This window comes from Colletes latitarsis, chromosome 9 (assembly GCF_051014445.1).
Source record: "Colletes latitarsis isolate SP2378_abdomen chromosome 9, iyColLati1, whole genome shotgun sequence".
Taxonomy (NCBI): domain Eukaryota; kingdom Metazoa; phylum Arthropoda; class Insecta; order Hymenoptera; family Colletidae; genus Colletes; species Colletes latitarsis.
In genome coordinates, this window is record NC_135142.1 from 9,084,633 (window position 1) to 9,107,733 (window position 23,101).

At 43.5% G+C, this 23,101-nt stretch overlaps 1 protein-coding gene across 1 annotated transcript; it reads left to right on the forward strand.

Moving 5' to 3' along the window:
- The first annotated feature begins 15,904 nt into the window (after window positions 1-15,904).
- Window positions 15,905-21,480, forward strand: LOC143345643 (uncharacterized). The gene is made up of 2 exons (XM_076773005.1): window positions 15,905-18,394; window positions 21,310-21,480. Exons 1-2 carry the CDS (start codon window positions 15,905-15,907, stop codon window positions 21,478-21,480), a joined length of 2,661 nt encoding a protein of 886 aa, XP_076629120.1.
- Window positions 21,481-23,101: the final 1,621 nt, after the last annotated feature.

The following is a 23,101-nucleotide window of genomic DNA, read 5'->3' on the forward strand; positions in this document are numbered from 1 at the left end:
ATATAAATATAAGTTATTATATAAATAATAATTTATTCTTTATTAAATTATATATATATAGGTTTAATTTATTTATTTTTATTAATTTTAATAAATTTAATAGCTGTTGCATTTTTAACATTATATGAACGAAAAATTTTAGGTTATATTCAAGATCGAAAAGGTCCAAATAAATCTGGATTTATAGGATTATTCCAACCAATTAATGATGCTATAAAATTATTATTTAAAGAATTTTTTATTTTAAAGGATTCAAATTTTTATCAATATATATTTTGTCCTATATTAATTTTAATTTTATCTTTTATATTATGATTAGTAACACCTTTTTATTTTAATTTATATAATAATAACTTTTCAATTTTATTTATATTAAGAATTTTAAGATTTAATGTTTTTCCTATAATAATTATAGGATGATCTTCAAATTCTAATTATTCTATATTAGGATCAATTCGATCTATTGCACAATCTATTTCTTATGCCCTCAGGGGCTGCCAGCCTTTCAGCTGCAGTACGGGCTTAACGAACCCGGGGTACCCGAGTCATACACACACCGTAAGCTTCCTGTTGGTCGTCACAACGACCCATTCACAATTCCCTATTGGTTTTGTGAATGGTACGTGACGGCAGGAGGAACGGGGGTCTTGGCTTAACCGCCTGGGCCACGAGTATGGCGACTCTATAAAATCGCCCTCCAATCCTAAGCTATGGTGCGCGGCGATGGGATGCATGGTTGGGGGAGAAGGCCCAATCCCAAGCGACCACCTCCGGGGAACCTGCCGAACCCCCGGAGTATTAGGCTTACCCGGGTAAGGCGGCTCTGCCCGGGTGGACCTTTATTTCCGACCATCTCGTGGGACTATTATGGACACAGAAAATAAAATGGGGATGGGGCGGGTTTTGTCGGTTGGGGAGGACGGAGACGGGGTTGGGGTTAGGGTGGCGGCGCTCGCGCCCCACTCAGCGCCAGGTCCGGCTTCGTGGAGGGTGGAGGAGGACGACGAGACGGCGTCGGTCTCGTCCTTCTCCTCCAGCACGAGCCACATAGGCTCTAAGAGGAAGAGGACGGGGCAGGCCGTTGTCGAGGTGGGCGGGGCGATGAGCCCGTCGGTGAGGCTGAGTTGCCTCAGGGACGAGGTGACCGAGGAGATATCGGAGAGGATCTCCTCGTCCCTGAGGCGGGTGGAGAAAGTCGCCGCTGCCTGCGCCTTTAAGGGGCAGAAAAGCGGTGGCGCGGAGGCCCTGAAGGCCGCGGCGGAGGAAATGAGGGAGGCGGCGCGGGAGCTCAGAGGGCGGAACGCCCGTCTGCAGCTCCTGTTGGAGGAGGAGCGACAGGGGAGGAGGAGGGCAGAGGCGCTGTGGAACAGCGCGGCCCTCCCTCCCATCCTTCCTCCTCCTCCACCGCCGCGTCCCTCGGCGGAGGTAAATAAGCGGAGTGCGGCGGCAGTGGTGCGGGGCACCGCGGGCCCCTCCACCCGCACTCCGCCCGTGAAGAAGTCCCCGTCCTCCTCAGAAGACGATCTTCTGAGGAGGATTGGGGACATGATTGATGGCAAGCTGGCCGCCTTCCGGGAGGAGCTCCTCGCCGGAAGAGCGGTCAGCAGGAAGGCGGTGCCTCCCCGACTTGTTCCGGTACAGTCGGGGAAGGCAAAGAAGGGCGGAGTGAAGGCTCCGCCCAGCGTTGCGGCACCAGGGCCCCGGGTCGCGACCCCCAAGGGGGGTCGTGTACCCGTGGTCGCGGTGGTCGCGTCCTCCACAGCACCCTCCCAAGGGGGGGTGGCGTGGAGTGAGGTGGTGGGGCGGAAGGCGAAGCGGGCGGCGAGGAAGGCCTCGCAACCGCGGCCTCCGCCTCCGCCGCCGGCGGCCAAGGTTAAGGCCGCGAAGGTCGGGAAGGCACGACCAGGTCGTCCCCCAAAAACGGCAGCGGTGACGCTGACCGTTGCGCAGGGGGGCGACCTGACCCTCGCGGAGGCGATGCGGCTCGCCAGGGAGAATATCTCCCTGGAAGAGCTGGGCATTGCCTCCGTGAGGGCGAAGAGGGCCGTGACCGGGGGTCTCTTGCTGGAGATCCCCGGTGCAGAAGGCGGCGCGAAGGCGGATCGTCTCGCCCAGAGGCTCCGGGAGCAGCTGGGCGAGCGAGGTGTCCGGGTCGCCCGGCCCACGAAGCGCACGGAGATGCGCGTTTGTGGGCTGGACGACTCGGTCAGCGCACAGGATGTGTCCCGTGCCCTTGCGAGGGCGGGGGACTGTCCTGTGGAGGACCTGCGGATCGGAGAGATCCGCAGGTCGCCCTCCGGCCTCGGGTCGGTGTGGGCCCGGTGCCCCCTCTCCGCCGCCCGTAAGGTGGCGGAATCCGGGAGGGTGTTGGTGGGGTGGGTTTCGGCGCGAGTGGAAATCCTCGCGCCGCGCCCGCTCCAGTGTCACCGCTGCCTCGAATTGGGGCACGTGAGGCAGTGGTGCACCTCGCCGGTGGACCGCAGCGGTCAGTGTTACCGCTGCGGTGCCAAAGAGCACCGTGCGAGCCAGTGCTCGGCGGCCCCCCACTGCCCGCTGTGTGCGGACATGGGGAGGCCAGCCGATCACAGGGTGGGGAGCAAGAAGTGCTCCCCCCCCTCCCGGAAGGAGAGGAAGAGGCGGGCTGCACCGGCTCCGGTGCCGAGGGCGGTGGCATCGTCCTCCATGGAGGTGGACGGTGCTACGGGGACGGACGGCCGGGAGGAGGCTGGCGCGGCCATTAATTAATGCCGCCCCGCCTCCTCCTCCAGGCCAACCTCAACCACTGCCGCGCGGCACAGGACTTGATGTCCCAAGTCCTCGCGGAGTGGGGGGTTGGCCTGGCGGTCGCCGCCGAGCCGTACCGCGTCCCTGATCACCCTCATTGGGTGGGCGACGCGGACGGCTTGGTGGCGACGGTATGGGGAGGGGGCGACGGGTCCCCACCGTTCTCCTTGTTGGAGCGCGGTCGGGGATTCGTCGCCGTGGACTGGGGGGGAGTCGCTGTGGTGGGGTGCTACATTTCGCCCCGTAGCGGTCACGCTGCGTTCGAGCTGTACTTGGCCGAGGTCGCGGCATGCGTGCAGCGCTACGCAGCCCGGCCGGTGCTGGTCCTGGGGGATTTTAATGCCAAGTCCGTGGCTTGGGGATCCCCCAGGACCACCGTTCGCGGCGGGATCCTGGGCGATTGGGCGGCGGGGCTCGACCTCCGGGTATTGAACCGGGGGTCGGAGCACACATGCGTGCGGCGATATGGGGGGTCCATCGTGGATGTTGGATTCGCGACCCCCAACGCCGTGCGCATGGTGTCGGGTTGGCACGTGGTCGCGGGGGCAGAGACACTCTCCGATCACCGGTACATCCGGATGGAGGTCTCTGCCGCCGCGAGTGCATCCCGACACGGCCGCCTGCGTGGCACCCCACCACGCCGCTGGGCGCTTCGGCGCCTGGACAAGGACGCCCTGATGGCAGCTGCCCTCGCTGCAACTTGGCCGCAGGGAGCGGCCGAGTTGCCGAGCATAGAGGAGGAGGTCGCCCGGCTCGGAGCATTGGTCGCGGGTATTTGCGACGCGGCGATGCCTCGGGTCGGGCGGGCTTCTCCTCGCCGGGCGGTGTACTGGTGGTCGGACGCGATCGCGGAGTTGCGAGTCGCGACTGTCCGCGCCCGACGCCAGTACACCCGCGCGCGCCGTCGTCAACGTACAGGCGACGGCGTGGCGCGAGCGAGGGCAGCTGATGACCTGTATGGAGCATACCGCGTGGCGCGGGTTGCTCTGCAGGTCGCCATCAAACGGGCCAAGACCCAGGCATGGAAGGAGCTCCTCCAGACCCTTGATGACGATCCATGGGGGCGCCCATATAAGGTGGTGCTGAATAAGCTCCGCCCGTGGGCGCCCCCCGTCACCGAGGGTCTTGACCCCCGGCTGCTGGAGGACGTGGTCAATACACTCTTCCCAATTGGGGAGAGGGGACCGCGTCCTCCGGCGGCGGCGGCTGTCCCAGTGGAGTGGACGGCCGAGCTGGGGGTCACGCAGGAGGAGCTGGCAGCGGCCATCAGACGGCTCGGGGTTCGTAACACGGCCCCGGGTCCGGATGGTGTGCCCGGCCGGGTTTGGGTCTTGACCCAGGGCGTCCTTGGGGCCGACCTCAGGCGGTTGTTCGACCGCTGCCTGAGGGACGGGCGATTCCCCCCCAGTTGGAAGGTGGCGAGGAGGGTCCTCCTCCGGAAGGAGGGTCGGCCCGCGGAGTCTCCCTCCGCATACCGGCCCATTTGTCTCCTCGACGAGGTGGGCAAGCTCTTCGAGCGTGTGATTGCTGCCCGCCTCGTCGAGCATCTGTCGCGGGGTGATCCCGGTCTGGCCGACTGCCAGTTCGGTTTCCGGGGGGGCCGATCGACTATCGACGCGATAGGTCGTGTGAGGGCCCTCTCGGAGGCGGCCGTCTCCCGGGGAGGGGTGGCATTGGCAATATCCTTGGATATTGCCAATGCCTTTAACACCCTCCCCTGGGAAGAGATAAGGAGGGGACTTGAATATCATCGAGTCCCCCCTTGTCTCAGGGCGGTCGTCGGGGATTATCTCCGCGGCAGGTGGATCGAGTATCCGGGCCGGGATGGTGATATGCGGAGGGAGGTGTACTGCGGTGTTCCGCAGGGGTCGGTCCTCGGGCCACTCCTGTGGAACATCACGTACGACTCGGTGTTGCGGGCCGGCCTCCCCGACGGCGTCAGCACGGTGTGTTATGCGGATGACACACTGGTGCTGGCCGTCGGGGCGCACTGGGGGAGGGCCATGCGTCGCGCGGAGGAGGGGTCGCAACGCGTCGTCGACCGGATCAGGGGGATGGGGATGACGGTGGCGGTCCATAAGACCGAGGTGATTGCGTTTCATTCACCTCGGCAGGATCCGCCACCCCCTCTGATCCGGGTGGGTGGGGCTGACATCGAGGTGAAGCCCCAGATCAGGTATCTGGGGCTGATCCTCGATAGCCACTGGCGTTTCGAGAAGCATTTCCGCTGCCTGGTCCCCCGGTTGGAAAGGATGGTTGCGGCTCTGGGCCGGATCCTGCCCAACCTGGGGGGCCCGGCGGGCCGAGTTCGTCGCCTCTATGTGGCAATGGTCCAGTCGGTGGCCCTATACGGGGCCCCCGTCTGGGCGGACGACCTGGCTGCCTCCCGGCGCAGCATGACTATGCTGCGTCGGGTGCAGAGGCGCATGGCGCTCAGGGTCGTCCGCGGGTATCGGACCATGTCACATGAGGCGGCGACGGTTCTAGCGGGGATGCCGCCCATGGACCTGCTCGCGCGGTCGCACGCGGTGATGTACCGGCACCGCGTCGACCGTCGCGCGGGGGTGGGGGCGGTCCCGGGCGGGCAGGAACCTGCTTGGGGCGATTTGAAGCGCCAGGCCCGGCAGTCCGTGTTGCTCGCGTGGCAGGAGCGGCTGGCTCTGCCAACCGCGGGGCACCGGACTGTCGGGGCTGTTCGGCCACTCCTGAAGGAGTGGCTGGACAGAGGCCATGGCAGCCTCACCTACCGGCTGGCACAGGTATTTTCCGGGCATGGCAGCTTCGGAAGATACCTGTGCCGGATAGGGAAGGAGCCGACGGCGCGTTGCTGCCACTGCGACGCTGAGCAGGACACGGCGGATCATACCCTGGAGGTATGCCCCGCGTGGGAGGGGGAGCGCCGTGTCCTGGTCGGCGTCGTCGGGCGGGATGTCTCGCTGCCGGGAGTGGTGCGCGCCATGCTCGGCAGCGAGGAGAAGTGGAGGGCCGTGGCCTCCTTCTGCGAGAACGTAATGTTGCAGAAGGAGGCCGCGGGGAGGGAGCGCGAGCTTCAGCGGCGTGCTGAAGCGCGCGCTCGTGCGGTGGCCCGAGGTCGTCGCCCGGTCGCGAGGCGTCGCGGGCGGCCGCCTCGGCGTGGCGGATGATCTAGGCTGGGAGGGGGGTCCTGAGGGGACCCTCCTCCCGCCAGGCGGCGCCGGGTCGGTCCGGTTGGGGGTAGGAGTGCCTTCCCCTACCGGTCCGACGCAAGGGGAGGCAACCTCGGCGGTCTGGTGCGGCCATGAACGCCCGGCCGCCGAGGGGTGCAAACGGGGTCGCGGACGGTTGCGAGTTGGGGCTCGCAGCCGCCACTAAACGCGGCCCCGAGACGGATAGCGGCGGGATGGAGTGGCCCCGTCCCGCCGCTATGAGGCAGTGTGTCTACTGGGGGGGCCGATTGTCCCCCCGGGGGATGGGCGCGAAAGCGCGGGCACGGGGAGGATACCGGAAGAATGCTTCGAGCGATTCCCGGTATCCTCCCAAAGCGTGCCGAAGGGTCACCGTGGGGTTTTTAGTGGGTAGGTCCCGCGCCTGTCGTTGTACGGGCGCGGGGAATCCCACACACCCCTCCCACCTCTCCCCAAGGAGGTGGGAGGGAGTCTTTCGAAGATTTTCCCCACGACAAAAAAAAAAAAAAAAAAAAAAAAAATCTATTTCTTATGAAATTAGATTATTTTTAATATTATTAATTATAATATTATTAACTGAAAGTATATCTTTTTACAATTTTATTATTTTTCAAAAATATATTAAATTTTGCATTTTTTTATTTCCTTTATATTTAATATTTATATTAAATATATTAATAGAATTAAATCGTACACCATTTGATTTAATTGAAGGTGAATCGGAATTAATTTCTGGATTTAATACTGAATATTTTAGAAGACAATTTACTATAATTTTTATAGCTGAATATTTAAGAATTAGATTTGCAAGAATAATTTTAAGTATTATATTTTTTGGATTTGATATATATTCAATTAAATTTTTATTAACTTATTATTTTCATTTATTATTAATTATTTGAATGCGTGGAGTTTTACCTCGTATTCGATATGATGAATTAATATATTTATGTTGAAAGACTTTTTTACCTATAACTTTAATATATTTATTTTTTATTTTTATATTTAAACAATTTTCTAATATTATATTATAAATTAAAATATTAATTAAATTTTTAATTTATAATTTAATAAATTTATATAAATATAATTATTATTATAAAATTTAAGTTTATAGAGATTTATAATATTCTATCTTATATTTTCAAAATATATGCTTAATTCAAGCTCATAAACTTAAAATTTTATATTTATTTTATTTAAAATTTTAATATAATAATATTATCTCAAAATTTATTAAATATTGAATTTAATAAAAAATATAAGAAATATAATAATGAAAATAATTGCCTTAAATTAGTGTAAGGATATTCAATTAATTGACCACCTAATCAAGTTAATAAAATAAATACATTAACAAATATTCAAAATATAATTTTATTAATTGGATAAAATTTACTTGATTTAATATTATAATTATTAATAATTGGTAAAAAATATAAAATTAAAATTGATATAAATAATATTAATACTCCTCCTAATTTATTTGGAATAGCTCGTAAAATTGAATATGCAAATAAAAAATATCATTCTGGTTTAATATGTTCTGGAGTAATTATAGAATTTGCTATAATAAAATTATCTGGATCACTTAAATAATAAGGAATGTGTATAACAATAATAAAATTAATATATAAAATTAAAATAAATCCTATAATATCTTTAATAAAAAAATAAGGATAAAAAGGAATTTTATAGATATTACTATCTATACCTATTGGGTTATTTGATCCATTTAAATGCAAATAAAATAAATGTAAAATTACTATAAATATAATAATTAAAGGTAAAATAAAATGAAATGAATAAAAACGATTTAATGTTGCATTATTAATTGAAAATCCTCCTCAAATTCATTCAACAATATCTTGTCCAATATATGGTAATGCAGATAATAAATTTGTAATTACAGTTGCACCTCAAAAAGATATTTGTCCTCATGGTAATACATACCCTAAAAAAGCTGTAGCTATAGAAAGTAATAAAATTATAATTCCAATAAATCATACATTAATTGATTTAAATGAATGATAATAGATATTTCGTCCAATATGTATATATATACAAATAAAATATATTGAAGCTCCATTTATATGAATTAAACGAATTAATCAACCTTTATTAACATCTTTTATAATATGAATAACTCTTTCAAAAGCATAATTAATATTTGGACAATAATGTAATGATAATAATAATCCTGAAATAATTTGAATTATTAAATATAATCCCAATAATGAACCAAAGTTTCATAAAATATTGATATTTAATGGAGTTGGTAAAATAATTAATGAATTATTAAAAATTTTAAGTAGTAAATTAACTTTAAATAATTTAATGAATTTATTTTTCATTAATTAAATAATAAGATTTTTTTATATTATTAATTTTTAATTTTTCGTAATGATTTAAATTTAATTAATGATATTTTTATAATTAAATTTAAACAATAAATTAAATAAGTAATTGAAATAAAAATAAAAATACAATTAGGAAATTTATATAATAATTTAATTGAATAATTAATATTTTTAAATATAATTTTATTTATTATAAAATCAATTGAAATATAATTATAATATGTATAAATTAAAATTAAAATTATAATAATAAATATTAATAAAATTGAATAATATTCATAAGTAAATATAATTGTTTTATAATTATTAATTAATCTAGTAAAATATATAAATATAATTATTAATCCTCCAATTATTGAAATAAAAATTATATAACTATATATATTTATATTTATATCTAAATTAATTAATAATAATATATTTATGATATAAAAAATTAAAATTATTATAAATGTTAATGGATGTAAATTAATTTTTATTATTGAAAATACAATTAATATAATTATATTTGAAACAATAATTAATTTAATTAAAATTATTATTTTTGGTATTATTATCATTTTAAAATTAAAATTATTATTTATAAATTAACAAAAAATAGTTTATTTAAAATATTAATTTTGGGAATTAAAGATAAAATATTCTTTTTTTTTTGAAAATTAAAATTGTTTTAAATAAATTATTTTTTTTAATTTACAAAATTAATGTTTTTAAATAAACTATAAAACTTAATTTAATTTTAAATATTCAAAATAAATATATAAAATATGATTTTATTGGTGATATATTATTTAATTATCACTTTTTTTATTTAATATTATTTTTAGGAATGATATTAATTTTTAAATTTAAAGATTCATTATTAATAATTTTAATTATAATTGAATTTGTAATTATATTAAATATTATAATAACTATTTATTTAAAAATTATAAATTTTGATGAATGATTATTTTTATTTTATATTGTATTTTCTGTTTGTGAAAGAGTATTAGGTTTATCTTTAATTATTAATTTAATATATAAATATGGAAATCAAAATATTAGAATAATAAATTTAATATGGTAATAATAATTAAAATATTAAAATAATAAATCTAATATGGTAATAATAATTTTATTTAATACATTTGCTTTAATTTATATATATATAATTTTTATAAATATAAATTTATAATAAGAAATTTAATCAATATAATATTAATTATATTAATTATAAATTATGATTTATTTATTGAATGAAATAAATATAGATTTAATTTTAGATTAAATAATTATTCTTTTATAATAATTATTTTAAGATTATGAATTTTTAGAATTATTATTATATCATTAAGATTAAAAATAATTAATTTTAATTTATTTATTAATTTTTTATTAATTTTATTAATTAATTTAATTTTATTTTTTATATCTAATAATATTTTAATATTCTATTTTTTCTTTGAAATTAGATTAATTTTAATATTTTTAATAATTATTTATTGAGGAATAGGTGAAATACGAATTTTAGCAAGAATATATTTAATATTTTATACTTTATTTTTTTCTTTACCATTTTTATTATTTTTATTTTTAATAATTTTAAATAAAAATTATATTATATTTAATATAATAGAAATAGAATTATTTATTTGTAATAATTATCTATTTATATTTATAATTTTATCTTTTTTAGTTAAAATTCCAATTTTTGGTATACATAATTGATTATTAAAAGCTCATGTTGAAGCTCCTGTATATTGTTCAATAATTTTAGCTTCTATTATATTAAAATTAGGAACATATGGATTATTACGATTTATTTTAATTTTTTATAATAATTTAATGTTTATTAAAATTTATATTATAATTGTTAGTATAATTGGAGGTATTATTTTAAGAATTTTATGTTTACGTCAGATTGATATAAAAATTTTAGTTGCATATTCTTCAGTAGTTCATATAAGTATTTTAATTAGTAGATTAATAACTTTAAAAAATTTAAGTTTATATAGATGTTATTTAACAATAATTTCTCATGGTTTATGTTCATCAGGATTATTTTATATAGTAAATTTATTTTATAAAGAAACAAATAGTCGATTAATAATTATTAATAAAGGTATTATAAATATTACCTCAAAAATATCATTATTATGATTTTTATTATGTTCTTCTAATATATCTGCTCCTTTATCATTAAATTTAATTAGAGAAATTTTTACTATAATAATTTTATATAATTGATGTAATTCATTAATTTTTATATTAATATTAATTAGATTTTTAAGATTTATTTATTCTTTATATTTATTTAGATATATAAATCATGGAAAAATAAATTTTTATTTAAAAATTAAAAATTTTAAGTTTTTAGAATTTTTAATAATTATTTTACATTGATTACCTTTAAATTTTATATTTTTAAATTTAGATTTATTTATATAATTTAATTGTAATAAAAATATTTAATTAAATTTAAATTAATATATATATACAGGGTGTCCCGTAAATAGTGTAAGAGCCGGAAATGTGGGGTAGCTGAGACGATTCTGAACAACAATTTCCTTTGCAAAAATGTCGGATGGAGCTTCGTTTTTGAATTATTAACGAAAAACACTGACGAATCACGGCGCGCGCTTGCCGCGCGCTCAGGGCCGTCCGAACTAAGAGAGCCACCGTGTCGGGTAGGTAGCAAGATGTGCATCGGAGATACGTCGAAGAACGAATACAAATAATTAAAAATACTACCACCGAAACTGTTACCTCTGCGGATTGGATAAATCAGTCAGCTAAATCAAATTTATTAATTATTTGTATTCGCTGTTTCCAAGGAAGAAGGAATAAAATGTGGGAAGATGCTCTCGGAATTTTTAGGAAATTAATTCTTCGCACCTGAGTAACGCTTCTCGCCAGAGTGTGTTAAAATTAAAATAAGAATTATTTTCAGAAAATTAAAATAAATACGGTAAGAACCATTTGTAATCGTTTGTTATTAAAAACTGTACTGGAAAAGCAGACTGGATTTGTGCATACCGAAACATTCCTCGAATGCAAAGGCTTTAATAGAGAAATAATTGAAATTCGACTTACCCATTTACTAGCAAGTTGCTCTGCTGCGCTGACAATAAGGCCCGGTTAGTGCACTCCTGTCGATCACGGAAAGGTCGAAGACCCCAATAAAAATCAGCTGATGGGACGGCCCGGTCACTGCACCCGCTTCTTACCCCGAAAATGTAAAAGTGAAAAGTGCTAGTGACCGTGCTGTGAAGTGTTTTCGGGGTAAGAAGCGAGTGCAGTGACCGGGCCGTCCCATCAGCTGATTTTTATTGGGGTCTTCGACCTTTCCATGATTGACAGGGGTGCACTAACCGGCCCTATTGCAACTTGCAAGTAAATGGGTAAGGCGAATTTCAATTAATTCTCTATTAACCCCTTGCATGCGAAGAATGTTTCGGTACGCACAAATCCAGCCTGCTTTTCCAGTACAGTTTTTAATAACAAACGATTACAAATGGTTCTTACCGTATTTATTTTAATTTTCTGAAAATAATTCTTATTTTAATTTTAACACACACTGGCGAGAAGCGTCATTCAGGTGCGAAGAATTAATTTCCTAAAAATTCCGAGAGCATCTTCCCACATTTTATTCCTTCTTCCTTGGAAACAGCGAATACAAATAATTAATAAATTCGATTTAGCTGGCTGATTTATCCAATCCGCAGAGGTAACAGTTGCAGTGGTAGTATTTTTAATTATTTGTATTCGTTCCTCGACGTATCTCCGATGCACATCTTGCTGCCTACCCGACACGGTGGCTCTCTTAGTTCGGACGGCCCTGAGCGCGCGGCAAGCGCGCGCCGTGATTCGTCAGTGTTTTTCGTTAATAATTCAAAAACGAAGCTCCATCCGACATTTTTGCAAAGGAAATTGTTGTTCAGAATCGTCTCAGCTACCCCACATTTCCGGCTCTTACACTATTTACGGGACACCCTGTATATATTATAATATATATATATATATAATTATACTATATTATATATATTATATATATATATATATATATATATATGATATATGATATATGTATAAATAAAAACCAATTTAAATAGTTTAAATAAAAATATTGAATTGTGGATTCAATGATGTATAAAAATACTTTAAATTATATTATTAATAATTATTTATAGTTTATTTATATTAATTTTAAGTTTTATATTAATAATTATAGGGATATATTTTTATATATTTAAATTTAATATATATATTGAATGATTAATATTAAATTTTAATAGAATAAAAATTGAATTTTTAATTTTTTTAGATTATATAAGATTAATTTTTTTAAGAATTGTAATATTAATTTCTTCTATAGTAATATTATATAGAATTGAATATATAAAATCAGAAGTTTTTATTAAACGATTTATTTATTTAGTAATATTATTTGTAATTTCAATATGTTTAATAATTTTTAGTCCAAATATTTTTAGAATTATATTAGGTTGAGATGGTTTAGGATTAATTTATTATTGTTTAATTATTTTTTATCAAAATTATAATTCATATAATTCGGGATTTTTAACAATTTTATGTAATCGAATTGGAGATGTTAGATTATTATTAATAATTTGTATATTTATAAATTTAGGTTCTTGAAATGGTTTAATTTACAATAATAATTTTTATAATAATATATTAAATTTTATATTAATTTTAACAGCTATAACTAAAAGTGCTCAAATACCTTTTTCTTTATGATTACCTGCTGCTATAACAGCTCCTACTCCAGTTTCTTCATTAATTCATTCATCAACATTAGTTACTGCAGGTGTATATTTATTAATTCGGTATAATAAATTATTTATAATAAATATAAATATTAATATATACATATTATATATTTCTTTAATAACAACTTTTATAGCAAGATTAATAGCTAATTTTGAATATGATTTAAAAAAAATTATTGCTTTATCAACATTAAGACAATTAGGTTTAATAATATTAACTTTAAGTATTAATTATTATGAATTAGCATTTTTTCATATAATTATTCATGCTTTATTTAAATCATTAATATTTTTATGTGCTGGTGATTTTATTCATTTAATAAATAATAATCAAGATATTCGTAAATATGGAAATATATTAATAATTACACCAATAAAAAGGTTAATTATAATTTTAAGTTTAATTATATTAATAGGATTTCCATTTTTATCTGGATTTTATTCAAAAGATTTAATTATTGAAATATTTATAAATAAAAAATTAAATTATATTTTTTATTTAATTTTTATTGTTTCAATAATATTAACAATTAGATATAGAATTCGAATAATTTTATGATTAATATTTTTTAACAATAATTTTATTCCTATAATTTATTTTAAAGAAAATAAACTAATAATTTTTTGTATAATAATATTATTAATATTATCTTTTTTTTTTAGATATAATATATTTAAATTAATTTATATTAAATACTTATTTAATATATATATATTAGATAAAATAATAATTTTAAATTTTTATATTTATGGATTTTGAATTAGTTTATTAATATATAATTTTAATATATATTTATTTAAAAATTTAATAAATTTTATTATAACAATATTTTTTTCTATATATATATTTAAATATAGATATAAAAATTTATTTAATATTATATATAAATATGAAATTTTAATGGAAAAAGGATGATTTGAAAGATTTATTGGAATATATATATTAAAATTAATATATATATTTAATATATTTAACAATAAATGTTTAAATAACGCGTTAATTCGTTGTTTGAAAAGTCGGTTAAACCGTCGCGTGATCGATAGAAAAAGCAGAAAGTTTCTTATACGGTATTCTCAGTTTACGCGACATTCCAGAGCCTTCTCTGCGGCGTAATATGTTTCGAGCAATACCGTGTAGAAAAACTACAAACTTACTTTCGATACAAATCACGCGATCGGCCTAGTAACGGTTCCATGAGAACACGTGTTAATACGCCAAAATTACAGAGAGGATACAAAATTAGTAAGAGACAGACAGCTTAAACCAGACAGCGCCACGAGATGAAAATTTCCCCTCCCTCGTGGCCACGGTTAAGCAGGTATGTCTCGGGAACACTTGCTATCTGGTTCTCGACGAGTGCGGATCTCCTGAGCCGACCTCGTCAATCTGTCGGAATCGATACATACGATTAATTAGATTCGTCTAATACGATCGTGGATCCACTTAACCGAAACGGTACAAGACAGAGACTGCTGCGGATTCGAAAGAATCACGTCCAGTCGAATTTCGTACCCTACGGTTTCGTGAGAATATCTCGATTTCCGCGGTAACTGAACCATAGGAACGGGAAAATTTACTCGATAACTTGAGTAATTTTCACAACCCGCCATCGGTGGCTGAATATAATCAGATTGCACTTAAACAGTGCTTGATTATCGCCACCGTTGTGACGGACAAACACGTATTGCTGAAATCAGTGGTCGTGTTTGAGAACCGAGAGAATTTCTTGATTCTCTGCTTGGCTATTGCACGGTTCAGAACCCCAACCTATAGGGAGCCTTCGTTGCAAAATCCCTGGGTTGGGTTCGTCGTTTTCCAGGGTCGAAACAAAAGTTTGGGATAACACCCGATAGGGGCCTTATTTGGCATTCCCTGGGTAAATATCTCGGCTGGTTTCGACCTGCTCGAGCGTGGGTTCCAGATCGTCAGTGGGTACGGACACTCGACGTAGAACTACGTTCAAAGGGCACCGTGGTGTTAGAACCTTAATAATCAGTCGCTTCTGCGCAGTTAAGGCTCTGCATCACACCGGTCCCGTACGGACCAGGGAACGGCGAGGGACCGCGGAGTTGACAACCTTTGGAGCCCTACAACCTCCACTTGTTGTCCTCTCCTGCAAAAACCAAGCTTGCAGCAGTGGGAAGATCGAGATTAGAATCTCGTCTTCCCCATCTGCAATTCAACGTTTCCAAAATCTGAAACGTTGAAATAATAATACAGTCCACTAACACAGTTGTGTATCGCTGTGTAAGAATCCCGCTCCTATTCACCGTAAACGGAAGAAGGAGCGTGTGGATTAAAGCGAGTCAGACAACGCACCGAGCGTTGTCAGGTATTAACCGCCGGATTTCGGTATTTCTTTTGATTACAGAAGACCGAGACGAGAGCCGTAGGCGCCGACGGCGGTGCAGGTTTTTTTTCCCGAGCCATCAGCTCGGGCTTTTTTCCTGCAATTTTAAAAAATCATAAATATAAAGTTAATTTTTTCGTTAATTTCCTTTTTTACGTTTATTTAATTTTGAATTTTCCTTATTAATAAACGGCCAGCCCATTGGACTAGGCGAAAGATAATTATAAACTGTACATTCACTTTCCCCCATATTCCCAATCCCTCGTGATCCGGACCAAACTTCGTTAAAGGGTACGAGACAAGGTCTTTTCACAACCTTTGCACAAACTCGTACCTATTTTAACAAAGGTCCTTCGAGCCGGATATAACACGAGGTTGAGAGGAATTGGGAAAGGTACAGTAAATCACACGTGTCGAATATCCACGTGAGAGGTTAGTTCGAGCTGATTAATCCTCGATAAAACCCAACAATGGCCGTGGCTAAAGAAACCATGTGGACGGAAGCTGATGAGCACATAGAGACCATGTGCGAAATCACCTACCGCCTAAGCAAATTGGGTACTAACCTGAGAAAAACTGGCAGAGCGAATTACTCGGTGAGACTTCTCGAGGAAAAGCTCGATTTTGCCAAAACACAATGGAAGGAGTTAAACGATCGGTATACGGCAGTGCGCAAGCTCTTAAAGCCGGCGCAAAGACAAAACTACGATTTCTTTAAACAGAATATTATCGTAGCCGCCGAAAACGATTTCCACGAATACATGGATCTCGTAAGCACGGAAATCGACCGACTCACCACTGACAAAAGACCAGCGGTGTCGGTCGAACCATGCAACGTACCGATCGAGCTCCCCAAGCAGCGAATACCCAAATTCGGAGGTGATCCTCGAGAGTGGGAACACTTTGAGGATCTGTTTACCGCCGGGGTAATTAACAATGCTGCGTTGGGAGACATCCAACGATTGTATTTTCTGAATGCCTGCCTTGAGGGGCCGGCTGCAGCAATCGTTGCTTCCCTTCCAGTCGTGGGTCGCAACTTCACGGAAGCGTGGACGAGGCTGAAGACCGAATTCGGCCTCCCACGCATAGTCACTGGGAAACTACTGGACAAGCTTCTATATCTGAAGCCCATCGATATGAACGACTTGTCCAGCATGCAACAAGTGACCGTGGGTTGCACCCAAGCAATCGCTGTTCTGGATACAAAGGGCACACCAGAACAGCAACGAGACTGGCTGCTCGCTCATTGGGTGAAGCAACACTTCACCCCCGAAATGGAGCTGGAATGGCAAAAAACGCTAGACCTCTCGCCCGATTATCCTACGTTCGAGGACGTAAGGAAATTCGTGGACAAACGGTCACGTGCCTTGCTCTCCATGAACGAGGAGCGCAGAAAAGCTGCCTTGGGGCTTCCAACAAAATCCACGCGTAATCGAAGCGCGGCGTGGGAAGTCAGCGCCGCCTCGAAGAACGTGAGAAGCCATAACGTTGTCATGGAAAACGTCCAGGCTGAACAGCCACGACGAACGGGTTCCGATAACGTCAGGCAGGTTGGAACAACGCCCACTCAATTGTGCGGATTCTGTAACGGGCCGCACAGTTTGCCGAACTGCCGAAATTTTGCAATATTGACTGCAAAAATGCGCAGTCAGTATGTGAAAGGTCGCCGGTGGTGCATCCAGTGCCTGGGCACCACTCATACGGTGACCAAATGCAAAAACTCCACGGCATGTACGACGTGCGGCGGGATGCACCATTCCCTGCTGCACTTCGAGGTAAAACGGGAAGCTCAACCGACTAAGCCGTTACCAAAAAGTGAGGTCGGCAACCGGGAAGAGCGGCGTCTTAATGACCAATCCCGTCGGTCTACGAAATCGAGGCCGAAACCCAACACTTCGGCGAGTGCTAAAACAACGCCCGCCTCCACGTCGCACTGTACCGCTCTTGGTACAGGCGCACCGAGGCCAGTGCTATTAGCGACCGCCCGAGTTAAAGTGTTCGGCAAAAATGGCACGACGCGAATCGCGCGCGCCCTACTCGATCAAGGATCGGAAACGTCCTTCATATCCGCGAGTTTGGTGAATGACCTCAAACTCGCGCGGAGGAAAACCCCAGCTACGGTGACGGGCCTAGGGGGTGACCGAACCCGATCGATAAAGTACAGTGTCGGAATGAGTCTCGGCGCAAAAGACGGTGAGAAACCGATGTGTGTGGCTGATGCGTACGTCGTGCCTCAAATCACGACCTACGCGACTCCATCGGTAGGAACGCTCGAATACGAAGCGTTCCTGGAATTACCGCTTGCCGACCCCGACCCCGCATCGGATCAAACCATTGAAATTTTGATCGGTGCGGACTTATACGCACAGATTATGCGAGCGGGATTCCGTCGCATAAACGATGCAGGTCCCATTGCACAAGAAACTGCATTCGGCTGGGTGATATCCGGGCCGACAAACGCAGCAAGTGGTGCGCAGAACACGGTGCAGTCGCTGCACTGCACCGTACTCGAATCGCTGGATCAAGCGGTTCGAAAGTTCTGGGAAATGGAAGAAATTCCCGCAACCTCCACGCATACCAAAGCAGAAGAGGAGTGCGAAGCATTCTTTCAAAAAACCGTTACCCGTGACGAAACTGGGCGGTTTGTAGTCCGACTCCCCCTCAATTGCCCGAGACCGGAAGAAGCGTTGGGAAATTCCTTCCATATCGCGCTTTCCGCTCTCACAAGGCTGAGGAAGAAACTGGACACGAATCCGACTCTCGGTAAAGAATACGCAGAGTTTCTAACGGAATACGAGTCTTTAGGTCATATGTCGCGTATCGAACCTATTGACCAAACTAGACTTTACATTCCGCACCGAGCGGTCATTCGCACGGACAGCGCGACCACCAAATTGCGGGTCGTCTTTAATGCGACCAGCAGGACAGTGGGTGGACGCTCCCTAAACGACATCCTACACGTAGGTCCGAAATTACAAAACGATATTACCTCGGTATTAACGAGATGGCGTTTGTACGAATACGTGTTGGTGGCTGATATCGAGAAGATGTTTCGACAGATTCTCGTCGCCCCTGAGGACCGTCGTTTTCAATGCATAGTATGGAATGCACCCGAAACCGAACAGCTGGTAGCGTTCGAGTTAAATACCGTTACATACGGAACGGCGTGCGCCCCGTACTTGTCGATGCGTACCCTCCTCGAATTAAAGGAACAGGATGGAAAGAAATTTCCGCTTGCCGCTCCGATTCTCGAGAAGGACATTTACGTCGACGATGTATTCCTGGGAGCACCTGATAAATCCTTGTTGGAGAAAATCCGCACACAAGTCTGCGAGCTCCTCCAAGGAGGCGGGTTTGAGCTGAGGAAGTGGGCAGGAAATTCGCCACAATTATTGCGAAATATTCCCCACAGCGCTCACTCCCACGCCGTTGACCTCACTTTGTTCGATGATTCTGAACTAAAAGTGCTCGGTTTACGATGGATACCGTCTGGAGATTATTTCTATTTCAATCTCCAACGGTTCCAACCCTCGGCATCACCGATGACAAAAAGAAATTTGTTTTCGGAAATTGCCAAGCTCTTCGATCCGCTCGGCTGGCTCTCGCCGGTTGTAATTCGCGCGAAGATTTTGATGCAGTCTCAGTGGCTGGAGAAAATCCAGTGGGACGATCAAATCTCCGCGAATACGCAAAAAACGTGGAATGCGTTCTGTACGGATTGGAGCAGCTTAAAGGAGTTAAAAATTCCTAGATGGATACGTTTCGGAGTTGATACGGTGTCAGTAGAATTGCATGGATTCTGCGACGCTTCGCTCGCGGCCTATTCGGCCGTCACGTATTTACGCGTGACGACGATAAGCAACGAAATTTTTACGACGTTGCTGATGGCAAAAACGCGAGTCGCTCCGATTAAAACGCAGTCCATCCCAGTCCTCGAATTAAACGGGGCGGCACTCCTCTCCGAGCTGGTGGTGCACGTGCAGCGGTCACTTCCGATAAAAGTGCACCGCGTAATCTGCTGGACAGATTCCACGATTGCATTGGCTTGGTTAAGGAAGCATGCATCGACATGGAAGGTTGTAATCGCCAACCGAGTGTCGAAAATCCAGACATTACTCCCGAACGCTGAATGGCATCATGTTCCCACGCGCTCGAACCCCGCGGATCTAAATTCGCGTGGGGTGGACGCGTCGGAACTCCTTCAGTCGGAGCTCTGGATTTCCGGGCCGACGTGGCTTCGACAAGCGGAAGAAAATTGGCCAAAAATGCCCGCTTCGATCGAGACCGAGGAGGGTAAGCGCGTATCGCATACCCTCGTAGCAACTCCACAAAAGGAATGGGATTTTGTATTCCGATTTTCCAAATGGAGTAAGCTACTCCGCGTAACCGCCTACTGTCTTCGACTAAAAAGGACGTGGGACGGGGAGCGGCGGTCTTTCGGTGCCAAAATCGTCGAAGCACCGGAATTACAGCGTGCAACAGAAAGAATTGTGCGCTATTTACAACGCATGCACTTTGCGGAAGAATACCAAAGCTTAAAAAAGCGGAAGGGAATTCCTGCAAAGTCTCCGTTAAAAAGCCTCAACCCTTTCCTCGACGAAAAAGACGTCTTGCGAGTGGGTGGAAGGCTGGAGAATGCAGCACTTGCATGGGAAACAAAACACCCGGTAATTCTGCCAAAGCATCATGTTTCTAACATGATAATCCGGCAATGTCACGTTGATACGTTACACGGGGGTTTGCAATTAACCATGTACACGGTGAGACAGAAATTCTGGATCATCGGTTGTCGTAACGCGGCGCGTACGGTTATCCATAATTGCATACGATGCGTGAGATGGCAAGCAAACGCCTCTACGCAGATAATGCAGGATTTAATTCCGGAACGCAGTCGCGAGGCACGAGTTTTTTCGAACTGCGGAGTAGATTACGCTGGACCATACCGTGTCCGCGACTCCGCCGGTCGAGGAAAAGCAGCTCATAAAGCTTACATAGCAGTATTCGTCTGCTTCGCTACCAGAGCCGTGCATATCGAACTCGTGCATGATTACACAACAAGTGCATTTTTGGCCGCCTTGGATCGATTTATCGCCCGTCGAGGAGTTCCGTCCTGCATGTTCAGTGACAACGGAACAAACTTCGTCGGAGCGGATCGAGAATTGCGAGAACATTTCAATATCGTGTACAATACACAGGAAATGCGCAATAAGTGCGGCCAGAAGGGTATTACGTGGAAATTTAATCCACCTAGTGCACCTCATTTCGGCGGTATGCAAGAAGCCGGTGTGAAATCGGTGAAACATCACCTCAAACGCACCCTCGGCGATTTCGCGCCTACAAGCGAGGAAATGCAGACATTACTCTGCAAGATCGAAGCGAGCTTGAACTCTCGACCGATTTCCGCTTTAAGCGATAACCCTGAGGATTATGCGCCTCTCACACCGGGCCACTTCTTGACCGGAAGTCCGATAAATGCACTTCCGTTCGAGTCCGTGGAAACTGAAAAACTCTCCCGCCTTACACGTTGGAGAGCGATACAGAAATTCCACGAGCAACTCTGGAGGCATTGGACGCGTGATTATCTCACGCACCTCCAGAACCGCTATAAGTGGCATACCGCCCACGCACAGCTAAAACCAAACGATTTGGTGTTAGTGCAAAACCCTCTTCTCCCCCCAAATCAATGGGAAATGGGTAGAATCGAGGAAACATTCCCGGGTAAAGACAGGCGTGTGCGTGTAGTTAAAGTTCGCACAGCAACGTCCACCTACACACGTCCTATCACACGTCTGTGTAAATTGCCCGTGGAAGAGTCGGTAACGACAACAAACGTCGACGACGCTATCGGGACATAAGAAATCCCGAATTCCGCTAGACAAAGAGACACAGTAGAGTGAGAAAGACCATCGACACAACCATGGTGTTGTCTCACACGTTCTACAAGTCTCAGCTGAGGGATACGGACAGAGGGGTATCATACCCTACCATCCCGTCAAGAATTGAGGAAGGGAGCGATTCCCCGATTCCCCGGGATCCACGGCTTTAAAAGCAGGTTCCGCGGACCGAATCGGTTCAGTTCCTAATCAATCAAATAAGCAAGATGTCAAGCGATGAAAGTGTGGTGACGGTCGTGGGGTCAGAACGCATGGACCCCGAGATGGAAGCCCAGTTTGGGCGCCTCCTCCAATTGGGGGAGGTATTCGCTCCCAAAAGTGGAAGAGAGAAGGACACGGAGTGCCCCGAGGCAGAGGCCTCGACCTCATCTGCCCCTGAGAGGAGGACTGCCGAGGCCGCGGTGCCCGATAACGAACCGCCAGCCGCCGCCATCATCGGCAACCTGCCGACCTACGATGTCCACATGGGGCCCGAGGTGATACGCGTGCCAGCCCACGTGCCGTGGACCACACGGCGGTATAAGTGTCCAGCCGAAGGGGGTCACTTCCACCTAAAGTGGACACCAGCCGGCCGGCTCGTCGCCTGCAATTTCCGGCCGTCAAAGGCCACGAAAACCGCGGCGACACCGGCCGTCCAGCAACCGGCGCAGCCAAAATCGCCCCCGCCAAAGCCGACCCCGACCAGGAAACGGCCCGCCAGGGAGGACCAGAAGCCCCAAGAAAAAGGACGGTCCTGGCGCCGCGCCGAACAACGGCGCAAGGCGAGGGCGGAGGCCCGGAGAACCCCCAGTAGCGGCCAGCGGCAGGACAGCTCGCTGACGGAGGTGGTCCTCGCGTCCCTGAAGCTGCTGCAGGAGCAGCAAGCAAGCAACCAGGCGTCATCGTCAAAGTAAGTAACCTAATTTTGTTAATTAAGTGAACAAAATCCTCTCTGTGTCGAAAAAACCGCGAATTACCGCTCCTTTGTTTATTGCACGGACCGTGCAAGGGGGGCGGTATGTTTAAATAACGCGTTAATTCGTTGTTTGAAAAGTCGGTTAAACCGTCGCGTGATCGATAGAAAAAGCAGAAAGTTTCTTATACGGTATTCTCAGTTTACGCGACATTCCAGAGCCTTCTCTGCGGCGTAATATGTTTCGAGCAATACCGTGTAGAAAAACTACAAACTTACTTTCGATACAAATCACGCGATCGGCCTAGTAACGGTTCCATGAGAACACGTGTTAATACGCCAAAATTACAGAGAGGATACAAAATTAGTAAGAGACAGACAGCTTAAACCAGACAGCGCCACGAGATGAAAATTTCCCCTCCCTCGTGGCCACGGTTAAGCAGGTATGTCTCGGGAACACTTGCTATCTGGTTCTCGACGAGTGCGGATCTCCTGAGCCGACCTCGTCAATCTGTCGGAATCGATACATACGATTAATTAGATTCGTCTAATACGATCGTGGATCCACTTAACCGAAACGGTACAAGACAGAGACTGCTGCGGATTCGAAAGAATCACGTCCAGTCGAATTTCGTACCCTACGGTTTCGTGAGAATATCTCGATTTCCGCGGTAACTGAACCATAGGAACGGGAAAATTTACTCGATAACTTGAGTAATTTTCACAACCCGCCATCGGTGGCTGAATATAATCAGATTGCACTTAAACAGTGCTTGATTATCGCCACCGTTGTGACGGACAAACACGTATTGCTGAAATCAGTGGTCGTGTTTGAGAACCGAGAGAATTTCTTGATTCTCTGCTTGGCTATTGCACGGTTC